Raw genomic sequence first — 12,613 nt, 5'->3', positions numbered from 1 at the left:
TATCTAGCCGCGGCTAGCAAAATTACCGCCATGCAAGGTTAGTGGAACTAGTCACCCCACTAGCTATACAGAAACCACACAAGCTATACAGAAACCCCACTAGTTTAAAAGTGCCCTAAAAATTGTTGTTAGCTCAAAAGAGTTACTACGCTATAAAAGAATTCTTAGATGAAAAAGATTGGTGAATATTTAGAATATAATTATGCACGTAATTATTAATTTATATTTTGACATGCATGCTCTCAAATTTGTATGCCGTAAGGCGCCACATAGTGAAACTGAACTGAAATGTAACAACTTATGTACACCTATGTTGGACAAATAAATGATTCTGTATTCTGTATTAAACCTGTTAAAGTTAGATAAAGTTCAAAATAGGTTGGGAAATATACTCCTTATGTCCACTTAAGAGTTAAACTCAATGAAGACAATGAATATATAACTCTAAAAATAATGTTGCAACTTGCAACTATTCAGTGTAGGCCTGTCACCTCAATGTAAGGTAACGTCTGTATAGCTATAAAAGGTTTATTTTCCATTTTTCCTTCTCTCTCTTTAAATCTACTAGAGTATGTTCGGAAGAGGAGAGTCGTGAAATGTTGATTCCACGACTCATCTCTTTCCAAACAGATAACATAAAACTAGGCTTGTGCCGTTTCGTTCGTTGATCGGAGCGCTCCGATCTCGTTCAATCGCTCCCACGAACTAGTTCGCTCTTTTAGGTCTTTTGCTCATTTAGTTCAGCCAGACCAGCGACCACTGCGGTCGGAAAGATCAGAACGAATGGGATCGAATAGTGTCAAAATGATACGAATAGTTCACAGATAGTAACATTCCGGGTCGAAAGGTTGTAAGTAACCGAAGTTTAAAACTTGACGTTTTTTTGTAGCTCTGCTAAGTAGCTCTCGCTCTCGGTCGGCGCAGTCACACGCTCGTTCTCGATTCAAACCGCTCGCGCTCGCCGATCCTTTACTGAACTAAATGAGCAAAGACCGATTCTCAGAGCACAGAAAGATTCAGTTCATTTCGGTCATTGATGGGATTTTATTCCTAACAGTTCATAGTTCGTGAACAACACAAGCCTACATAAAACGTTTTTTTTTAGGCTACGGTTCCCTCGGATACGACAACAGGGGTGACGAGCGCGGCAGTGTGCATTCCGGCCGCTCAAGCGCCAACGGTCTTAAGGGAACCGACACGTAAGTAACCCGGCAACCTTCAAATCAAGAGTGAACAGGCATCTGGGCTCACTCCATCGTAGGCCACGTCTTTGGGCATTTTCGCGAGAAGAATCACCGATACCCAACCACAAAATTAAAATTTTGAAAAAACCCCCGACACAGTGGACCGATTTTCATGAAAAATGGCTAAGAACACTCCGATTAACTCAGCTTTCAAACAAAAAAACGAAATCTAAACCGGTTTATTCGTTCGGGAGCTACGGTGCCAGACAGACACATCAAACTTATAACACCCCGTCGTTTTTGCGTCGGGGGTTAAAAATAGTTTTTCTAATATAGGTAAATTTTATGTTTTTCTCAATCAGGGCTCGTAAGCCCCTTCGATCTAGGACAAAAAACAAGAGACAAAAAATGGTCCCAAAATGTTCTATTATTTTGCACACACTTTCCACTTTGTAACCGCCGTACAAAGTGTTAGAACAATAGTACCGAAAAGGAAAAATTAAATTTGTGACGCTTTTTCTGCCTAGTAGGATGGAAAGGGCTCGTGATTTTGAGTAGGAAAAACATGAAATTTACCTATTGTAGAAAAAAACATTTTGAATCTTTTTTCGCGAAAATGCTCCTTTGCCTTTGGTTAGTCTGTGGCCAAGAGTAAGGCACTGGTCTCATCGCGAGCTAGTAAGCTATGAGCTATTGGCTATAAAAACGAACAAAAGATAAGCACTCCCGTGCGAATAAAAGAGACACGGCGATTTTGATAGCTCACCGCTGGGCGAGTAACTATAAACATCGCCGTGTCTCTTTTATTTGCACGGCAGCGACTATCTTTTATTCGTTTTTATAGCCGATAGCTTATAGCTTACTAGCTCGCAGTGGGACCAGTGTCTAAGCCTATTTATAACAATAATAAAAAGTACACGTTGAGTGTTTCGCTTGACACTACACTACACTACACGCTTTGGGGGACATGAACGCTGTAAGTTCTTAAGGGCCAATTATACGGTACGATCTCGAATGCGATTTTTTTTGGGAAAAACAATAGACATAAGAATGTAACAGATTGGATTATAAGTCGCGGATTGTTGAGGTTGCATAATACAATTCAGTGTACTACTGAAATACTGAATGTAATGAAATTATGAAACTCGCATGTGGGTCCTCGCACGGTGTAAATGGGCCCTTATGCGAGGTTTAATGTTATCGTTTATCGTAGTATTAACGGACTTCAATTGTTGAGCCATTTAAAGGCCGCAATTTTTTTTTTATTTCATACTTGAGCAATAAGTCCAGTATAAAATGTACAGTGAGCTGCAAAATTGCATGGAGAAATAATGAATGAATTCATTGATAAACTTACCATGCACTTTGCAGCTAACTGTACTGTGGATCAACAATTAAAGCCCGTGACCGTACTTAAGAATACCAAAATGCATTGTTTTATTGGGATTTTTCATTCATGATTTTGATTTTGCGTTTATCTTTGGTAATAATCACATGCATCAGGCACTGGTCCCACCAAAAGCAAGTAGACTATGAGCTATCGGCTATAAAAACGAACAAAAGATAATCACTCCCGTGTAAATAAAAGAGAGGGCGAGCGATTTGTAGCTCATAGGTCGGCGAGGAACTATAACTCGCCCGCGCTATCATCGCGTCTCTTTTAGGCACTGGTCCCACCGCGAGCTAGTAAGCTATGAACTATCGGCTATAAAAACGAACAAAAGATAAGCACTCCCGTGTAAATAAAAGAGACACGGCGATATTGATAGCTCACCGCTGGGCGAGTAACTATAAACATCGCTGTCTCTTTTATTTGCACGAGAGTGATTATCTTTTGTTCGTTTTTATAGCCGATAGCTCATAGCTTACTAGCTCGCAGTGGGACCAGTGCCTCAAACACTATGATATCTACCGTCGAGTCTCATTTTTTATCACTGTCGGTTAAAGTTGATTTTTAAACAACTATTTACTATACGACTTTGCGATAGTTATCCCAGTGTTCATGCGACATTGACATCTCCCGCCGTACCATCACTCACTCGATAAGGTTCATAATTGCTTGCACGTACACATTTACACTTACAGGGTGTTTTTTTAAAGTGATATTAATTTGTGATTTTGATTTTGCTGGTGGCGAAGAATGCTAAGTTAGGCATTTATAAATTATTTTTGATATTTCGTTCAACTCATATACATTAAAAAAAAAAATGTTTTTCGCTATCAGCTTAGGCAAACGTTTTTGTATCTGTTTGAAAATGTCATCCTGTATTGTAAACACGCATTTTTGACAGCACAAGGGTATCAAAGCTTTTTCTCACAAATTCATTCGATTTTAAACAGCGTTTCGAGGGAATAGAGTCTGTTTATATCCTGGTATTCGTTGAAAGGTTTTTAAAATAAATAAATAGAAATGTACTGGTCTATGGTCTATGGTCTGTTTTTAATATAAATATATGAATTTTAATTTTGGGCTACCTACTTAAATAAAAATGTAAAAAAACTTAAATAAAAAGCAAAAGTTCAATTTCATTAAAATGTAGAAGTTTCTTGCGAAGTACTGAAGGCTTGTAACAATAAAGTGAAACTTTATAGTATCAGCAAAGGGCTATATTGTATTGCTTTAGTGTGCTTTCATTATTTAAATAAAGATATTAATGATTAAACAAAATAAACATTGTTTTTTAATGAAAAAAAAACCTGATCGAAAAAAATCATACTGCAAAAGTAGGTAAACATAGTCCATTTTTGGACTCGCCCAAAATGGACTAGCCCAGTAACGCGTGCAATTGTCAACCTAGCGTCGGTGCGGTTCGGCGGGACTGTAGACTTATTTCCCTAGGTACTATGGGCGGTATGACGCTTCGCTACGCGACGCGCCTTCGCTACGCACCGATCTTTCTGACAGGTAAGTAATGATTTTAGAATGGAATTTATTTTAAACATTTTTATATTAAAGGTAAAAATGGAAAAATTTACGCTTCCGGCGGGACTTGAACCCGCATCATTTGCAATCCGTGCAAGGCTCTTAACCAATTGAGCTACGGAAGCCACGCCGGACATCGCAAATCTTTCCATGCCTTTCCTTATGTACACACGTCTTGGGGTGACGTCTTTCCTTTAATATAAAAATGTTTAGAATCGTTAGCAGACGTTTCTGCTTGTTAAAAATAAATTTGGAATTTATTTTGTTTAAATAATGATTAAAACAATAGTATTTTTTTATCTTGTCTTTAGTATAGTCATACATTAAATATAAGAAGATCATACCATCCCATACATTAAAATGTGACCGCCTAAGAATGCGCATACACTACACCACACATAGATGGCACCACAAAAATACTTGTAGATGGCGTTAAGTGTCACTTTTGACATAGATTTATGGCTCGAAAGTGACAATTAACGCCAATCTGTAACAGTTAAAATTGGGCTGATTGCTGTTACTCACCGGTTCGCACAGGGTTAGCATGAGCTCTTTCAAATATGTCCTCAGGGCGCCTTACTGGGTTGTGATGTAAATAAAAGTTGCGAATATGCTGGAGAAAGCCTTTTAATTCTGGATATACTACGTCACAGTCACTCTTTGAAGATTGTCCACTGATGTTAAGATAAAGTTCAAATTAAGCTTAACTAACCTTGCAATCACTTTTTAATTACACATACGGAATCCTGTACGCTGACGCTGATGCCCTCAGGAAGCAGGTCCCAGGGTTATGGTGTGAGGTGGAAAGCAAGCTCAAACACAGGATGCGGTCCGAGGTTCATTTCCCATCAGCTATGGCATTATCTCGTGCAATTGATCAGGATTTCATAGCGACACAAGGACCCCTATAACAAATCGAAACCCAGCTGTAGAACCAAAGTAATCTTGCAAAGCTGACACGTGCTATGTATAGTTTTGAGGTTAAGTAGCGGTACTTACAGTATTGGGAATTAATTTTCTTCAAAGTAGTGCTTTCTCCAGGTTTTTTATGTTAATATGTTACGACTATTCATTTTAACCGCTCAGGCTGCAAGGTGGGACCTCCGGTGAACCACATTTTATAAAAATCAATTTTCAGTCTTGTTTCCCAGGCGCTGTTCGTATTAGAAAAGAACGTCGGACTCTGACGCGCGCGCCAGCTATCGTCTGCGGATGTTTTTGTAACTAACTCCTTATCTACTTGGCTAACACGTATGTGCGCGCGAGTGGATGCCTTGAGCGGGCTTGTTAGTTCGATATTTTATCCCGAGAGGGCGCTGAAGTTAAATTAGTGACTTATTTATAATTAATTTATTAAAAACACAATTTTTTATTTTATGTTAAATATTTATGTTACAAATCTAATCGATGGCAACGGCATTTTTTTGTGGCGCCATCCTTGTGTGCGCGGTCGCATTTTAATGTATGGGATGGATCCATCTACAATATCCATTATCTTTGGTATAGTTTTGAAGCCTCCAGAAGTATGATATTGATATATTTGGTAGCACATTGTACTGCAGTGCATTCTCAATACAACTTGAGACTCCAGTGCCGTTACAATATGCAATAGTCTATCGGTAGATGTCGCTATACACCACCCCAAGGCGTGTGTACATAAGGAAAGGCATGGAAAGATTTCCGAAGGCGTGGCTTCCGTAGCTCAATGACGCACACTCAAAGCTTACGACAGATGGCGCCACCTTATTAGTCCATGGCACAGATAAAGAATTTCATACGTGTGAGCGATAAATTGATATTTTTTTCTCTCTCTAACATATGAATCACAGTGACAGGCCTAGACACTTGCACAGGCGCCGCCTGGCGGGATAAAATGTCAGTGTGCCTCCTCATTGATTAAGAGCTTCAAATCAAGAGTGAACAGGCATCTTCTGGGTGAGCTCACTCCATCGTAGGCCACGTCTTTGCCTTTGGCTAGTCTGTGGTCAAGAGTAAGCCCATTTATAATAATAAAAAAAGAGCTATGCACGGTATGCAGAAGATGCGTGTTCTAGTCCTGCCGGAGGCGTAAAAACAATATTTTGTTCCTTTATTATAAAAAAGTAGAAATTAGTTAGCTGACGTTTCTGCTTATTAAAATTAATTGGTCTACTCTGGTAGATTTTATTGTCGATGGCGCTTACGTCCCTCAGCGTCGTATTTGTACACGAACATCGCTCATAACGCCGTAAGCGCCATCGACAATAAGGTCCCTTTACCCAGATAATATCACATATTAGCAAATACGTCAATATCAAACTAGTAAGGCGTAATGAATGTCGTGCGCGTTGTAATATACAATATGAGAGACGTCACACTGATAGCGTGTCGTGTGCGTATATGTTAGAGCATTACACGCAGACGTCACGCAAGCCGTGTGACGTGTCTCATAATAATCTGTGTATTACAACGCGGTAGGTATATAAACATGTGCGTACTGTAAATTAGTTGGTATATTGTGTCCCCAATGCACTAGCATTATCATTCGGCACCGCTTGTCTTGCTTGTCAGTACATCTCCATTTTATTTGCACTCATTCATTTGGACATTTCGTCATGGGTATATTATAAAGTTATCAAGGCGATAAAGTTCGTTTGTCTCTTTCCGATGTATTGGTGTGATAGAAAAGGACCGAACTTTATTGGCTTGATAACTTTAGTAACGCTTATAAATAAAGGAGTTAATGTATATAAATATACAAATGAGCATGGAAAGTGGAGTATGTAATTTACATACGAATAATGAGAAAGATTAATTTTGCATCTAAATATTTTTCAAATAGACTGGCCCATACAATAAGAATATGTATTTTTTCAACCTCCTAAAGCCGGCGACAGACAGGCTTAAATTTCATAATCCGAAAAAATCATAATCTTATAAAATCAGATAGACTACCTTACCACACACAAAAAAATCATAATCTTAAAAAATAAGACTGTGTAATGGACAGTTCGAGGCTTTACTGGTGAAACCCGATAAATCGAGATAATTTGTTCTTGAAATAACAACATTGTGGAAATTGCACATAGTTCGAATTTCAAAAACCAGTTTGCGCGTAAACCCTCGAGTTACGAAATTGTATGGAAATCCATGCACTCGATCTGATTTCATAAGATTATGCTGTTTAAGATAATTATTTTTTAATACTGTCTGTTGCCGGCCTAAGGCACTGGTCCCACCAAAAGCGAGGAATCTATGAGCTATCGGCTATAGAAACGAACAAAAGATACTCGCTCCCGTGTAAACGAAAGAGACAGTAAGCGATTGTATAGTTCATCGCTCGGCGACGAACTATAACTCGTTCGCGCTATCATCGTGTCTCTTTTGTTTACACGGGAGCGCGTATCTTTTGTTCGTTTCTATAGCCGATAGCTCATAGATTACTCGTTTTTTTATAGGACCAGTTCCTAAGTAATATATTTTCCTGTATCTTCAAGACAGATAATTATACCTAGATATTTTTCTGTCCCGAACTAAGTGACACTAGTGACTTCCTTCCGATATTTAGTTCATCGATAACTTACATTATAATATGTCATTATTTATTATAAATTATGTCATTAATTATTGCTGTGGCACTAAATCTTGAGTAATTTCATGTGCTCTGCCTACCTAGTTTAGGGAATATAGTACATAGGCTTGAATTTATGTGTATATAACATTAATGTTTTATACAAACGTCACATGTTTGGAAATAAATGGACAATAATAATAAAACGATCCATATTTTAATAGTTAAATTTCTTACATTATTATTCAATATTTTAGAGATTATTATTAGGGGTAATTAATAATCTTATGTAAAGCTATTTATCGATAAAAGGATTGTCGATGATTAATTTTTGTCAAGCACTTACAACTTACGTTCGTGCCAGAAAAATATCTAGGTATATAGATTAAATACATCGGATTAGGATTCTAATACGTCTATATTTTAGGGAGCTGAACACAGACGCGTCTCTGAACCTGCACTTGGAAGACTCAACGGTACGCTCCGAACGCATGACGCCGTTCAAATTCTCCACGGCGCATATAAAGGTAATTAGTTTTTTTTAAATGGCTTCAGTCCATTATTGGACCTATTTCGCCAGTGTCAAGGTGATATGAGCTAATATTAGTTAGTGATTTTGATACGGTAAGGTAAATACGACAGTGTTCGATGAGTTAGTACTTGTAGAGTTTACAAGAGCACGTGGACTACCGGCCGTTGACGACAAAAAATAGGCAAAACGCGTTTCGAGATTAATTCTTCACCAGCTTCTAACTACAACATTAGTTTACTGCATAACAAGCTATAGATATTACACTTTATACAACGTTAAGGAGGAAAAGAAAAAGAAATTATTCACGACACGAGACCACTAAGATGGCGCTCGAACCGGAAGTCCCATATAAAGGTAAGTTTTCACCTTCAGCGGCAAAAGGCAATAAAATGTTTGTGTATAACTATCATATAATATAACTATCTCCTACTTAAAATAGGGCGTTACCATATTAGTCACGTATATTAAAAGCAACGTTAATTAACATCAAAACAATTGATTTTCACTAGAAATTAACACAAAATTTTCATATGATTTTATTTTCCTTGCCAAAAAAATATTTTTATTTATTTTCGAAGTAACCCTCCCCTATAATGTAAATGTATAACACTGTCTCTCAAGTCACGTTAACAGTGTCTAGAGATCTTCCGGTAACAAAAAAGGAAAGTTTCATACAAACGACCTAGGACATTTTGGGAAACCTAGTGGATCTTGTTCAGCATCATGAACTCTATCAGCCTACCAATTTTTATCAAAATCAAAGACGTTATCCAAATGGACAAACTTTTCGGGAATTGCTGATGTATAATACCCGTGCGAAGCCCTAGCGAGTTTCTAGTTAATTCCAAAAATAACTATGGATATTATTTCACACACATTCTTTCCACAGGGCAACATCTCGTCCCGCCATATAGTGGTTGTCCGTCCGTCTTACCCCGTGGACGGATTACCCGCTACTGTCCAAATAGTGTCGCTATCAGCGTCGCTAGCTTCCGACCCTAGTGTGAGGGAGCTAGTGCAATACCCCGGCCCGCTTGTCAAAGGTAAGAGCAAATTTTGGGATGAAGTGAAGTTTGGGATCCTGTTATCACTAGGACAAAGTCTAAGAAAAAAACGTACCTCAGTACCATACAGAAAACACAGATGTCATATCTACCATAGATCAAGCAAACGTATCCACTTAGCGTGTCAAATGAACTCAGTGAAATCCACTGAGTTGTCCGTCTTTACTCGAAGCTTGCAGCTTTCGGGCGTCAATTTTTGTAAGTTGAAGTCAACCAAAACATAAAAATGCCTCGTTACGTGATATTCAATTGCAACAACACAAAAATTATGAACAATCAAGAGCCTGAGACATATTTAAAATTACAGGCAAGAATCAACTTCAGTACAAAATTTGACACGCTCGGCCCCTATACAAATATATGAATTTGTTTCTTCTATCTAAATTAAGTTCTGTGCAGAAAAGGTACGGTGGCCTAGATGGCATTACACCTTTAGGGTACTCTTAATATTTGACATTTTAGCTAAGAATATGGGCCAAATTGTCAAAACTGAGGTTGAAAAGTTTTAAGCCTGTGTCAAGAGATGGCAGTCTATGCACTGTGTTTACACATTTAACTTTGACAGTAACTCTCTATAATACTCGATCCTCTTTGCTAGGAACATAGGGCTTTTAGAAGAATCTTCCACTTTTCAGAAGGATCGTGTCCTTGGCGGCTAATAGGCGAGACGACTAAAAAAAAACTAATTAGTCCGTCAGTTAGATTATCAAAGAATTTTAGACACGTATTTTTTTTCTCGTAAACGAAAAATGACGACGGTACAGTGCGTTGAAGTTTCGCGTGACGCCACGCCTATGGTACAATTTTTACTTAGAAGTGACGTCACAAGACTCACAAGCCCCCACTCCGGAGGTTTGATGCTCTATATCTTTGTAGTTTTTCATTAATTAGAAAAAGCGAAAAATATGTGTTCAGTATTTTTGGACGATCTAACTGACGGTCTAAACAGAATGCCATTTTTTTTATGTAGCCGTCATCAAACATCATAACCATCACGTTTCTCATTCCGGATACCACCATTGGTTTGGTAATTTTGGTTTCTGGACTTTTTTTTTGTGGTTAATACTACGAAAATTGTATGGAAGTGTAATTATTAACAATTTTTATTCTCCATTCTTATAATAATTCAGTATACGCTTGTCCACAGGCGTGACCCACAAGAAGAGCGTAATAGAATACTGCGCGAGCCGCGTTCGAAACGCCGGAGGGCGCGGCGACGTCATCGGTTACGTGCTACTCTGGCAGCTTTTAGCTCTGCTACTCAAACAGAATGGGGTATGTATTAATTAAACTCATATATTAATATCATAATATATTAATAACAGTGCTCCGAGGAATTGTTCGGATTAATCCCTACCGCTTCTTTCCGCCATCGCCCTACGCGACAACATTTCCATCGTCATAATTTAGATGGCTGGCAGTCCTCAACTGTGCGTTTCTCCAGAAACTTCCTGCCCCGCACAGCTAAACTCTGGAATGAATTGTCGCCTGCGGTATTTCCGGACCGAGACGACCTTCAAATCTTCAAGAAAAGAGCGTACACCCATCTTAAAGGCCGGCAACGCACCTCCAACACCTCTGGTGTTTCGGGTGTCCATGGGCGGCGGTGATCGCTTACCATCAGGCGACCTGTCTGCTCGTTTGCCTCCTATCCCATAAAAAAAAATCATAAGGATACAATAAATAAAAGTCGGACGTTCCAAATTGATCTTTTGTTGTGCAAAGATTAAAAGAAGTTCATACCATCCCATACATTAAAATGAGACCGCCTAAGAAAGCGCATACACTACACCACACATTGAAGGCGCCACAAAAAAATGTCTTGTAGGCTTAGAATAAATTTAAAAGTGGAAAATGTCTGCTTTGGGTGAGACTTGAACTCACGGCCTCTGGATAAATATTCCAGCGCTCTGCCAACTGAGCCACCAAGACTTCAACCAAGCCAGCGAAATTTTCCACTACTAAGGTCAATGGGACCCGTAGCGACATCTACCGTAAGAGTGTTAAACTTCTTAAACGTAAGTCTCACCCAAGGCAGACATTTTCCACTTTTAAATTTATTCTAAGCCTAGTGGCATCGTTTGCAGACGTTTCTGCTAATCAGAAGTTAAAAATGTCTTGTAGCTTTCGATTATACTTATAGATAGCGTTGTGTCACTTTTGATATAGATTTATGGCTCGTGACAAGATTTATTCTTTTTTTAATACATTTTTTTCTACAGGTGGTGGTCGGTATTGACATCGCCGAGCTGTTGATGAAGAATAAGCGTGATTATGAATTAAATACTAACGGGAAACCAACACAGCAAGGTACGTACAATAAATCATGTTAAATTACAATAATACAATACAAATCATTTCACCTTGCCTGCTACGCCGCGGTCTCGGGTTCGAATCCCCGGAAGGGCATTTATTTGTGTTATGAGCACATATACTTTGTCCCTGTGTCATGGATGTTTTCGATGTATATAAGTATTTATATATTATATATATCGTCTGAGTACCCACAATACAAGCCTTCTTGAGTTTACCGTGGGACTCAGTCGGTCCGTGTATTAGAATGTCCTTAATATTTATTTATTTATTCGTCATAAACATAAACATAACGGTACAAAGTATGTGAATACATATAGGCTACTAGACTCATATCGAATTTGGCACAATAAATGATTGTCTTCTGTAGTATTTGACATAAAAAAACCGATGTTTATAGATTTTGGGCGTTAAAAGTGTATGATGACTACGTATTTTCGATTAAAAATGTGTGTAATTTTTTTTTTGGCCACCGAAAACGTTTTCAGCGATGTAGTGACGTCATCGAATTCGAACTTACTTCATGTCGAAACAATCACTGACATAATGAACTTTTTCTACTCCCGTACTGTTATTCGTGAGTTACTCGTACAAGGTCGTGCATAGAACTTAAAAACCCTACATAAAAGATGTCAGGACAAGTCTATCTAGTCTATACCCTGAAAACATTTAGTAGAAGTAGCACGATATAGCTGTTACAGTTCAGTAAATACATTGCTACCAACTTAACAAACCAATTCGCAGAGTCGAGACTCCTTCGTTTTCTGCTGCGTTCATTGGCGACGCGTCGAATCGCATTCAAATGTATGAGAACTCGATTCATCTCGGCTCGATTCGTCTTAGTGGCCAGGCTTCAAAGAACCATACCATTGACAGTTTTATTTTCATGTTTGCACTCAAACTGCATATTCAAAATGGTAGGCGGTCCACTAGATAACTAAGATGACTGAAAGTAGGTATTTGTTGATTTATAATTTTCTTTCAAAATAAGTGCTTGGTCATAGAAAAAGTATTGTATGCAACGGTGTTTAACTGAGTCAAAAAATG

The 12,613-nt window shown here is 38.4% G+C and overlaps 1 protein-coding gene and 1 long non-coding RNA gene across 9 annotated transcripts in view; one reads left to right on the top strand and one right to left on the bottom strand.

Annotated features, from left to right (window-relative positions):
• LOC125240746 (protein transport protein Sec16A) overlaps positions 1-12,613 on the top strand; it is an 87,147-nt gene that overhangs the window by 29,918 nt on the left and 44,616 nt on the right. For 7 of the 8 annotated variants that reach the window (XM_048148799.1, XM_048148798.1, XM_048148796.1 and 4 more), the window contains 6 exons: positions 1,106-1,199; positions 4,024-4,089; positions 8,085-8,184; positions 9,079-9,232; positions 10,401-10,528; positions 11,476-11,563. In XM_048148799.1, the coding sequence (XP_048004756.1) occupies positions 1,106-1,199; positions 4,024-4,089; positions 8,085-8,184; positions 9,079-9,232; positions 10,401-10,528; positions 11,476-11,563 (630 nt within the window). The remainder of the gene's footprint in view (positions 1-1,105; positions 1,200-4,023; positions 4,090-8,084; positions 8,185-9,078; positions 9,233-10,400; positions 10,529-11,475; positions 11,564-12,613) is intronic. The other variant, XM_048148797.1, reaches the window with a different exon arrangement.
• Positions 4,717-5,497, bottom strand: LOC125240748. The gene is made up of 2 exons (XR_007178666.1): positions 5,107-5,497; positions 4,717-5,012 (listed from the first exon to the last, which is right to left on the bottom strand). It is a non-coding gene; the product is annotated as an uncharacterized LOC125240748 (long non-coding RNA).

The sequence above is a fragment of the Leguminivora glycinivorella genome, chromosome Z (genome assembly GCF_023078275.1).
Source record: "Leguminivora glycinivorella isolate SPB_JAAS2020 chromosome Z, LegGlyc_1.1, whole genome shotgun sequence".
NCBI classification, from domain to species: domain Eukaryota; kingdom Metazoa; phylum Arthropoda; class Insecta; order Lepidoptera; family Tortricidae; genus Leguminivora; species Leguminivora glycinivorella.
The sequence above is the reverse complement of the archived record's forward strand: the minus strand, read 5'-3'. Positions and strand labels throughout refer to the sequence as shown.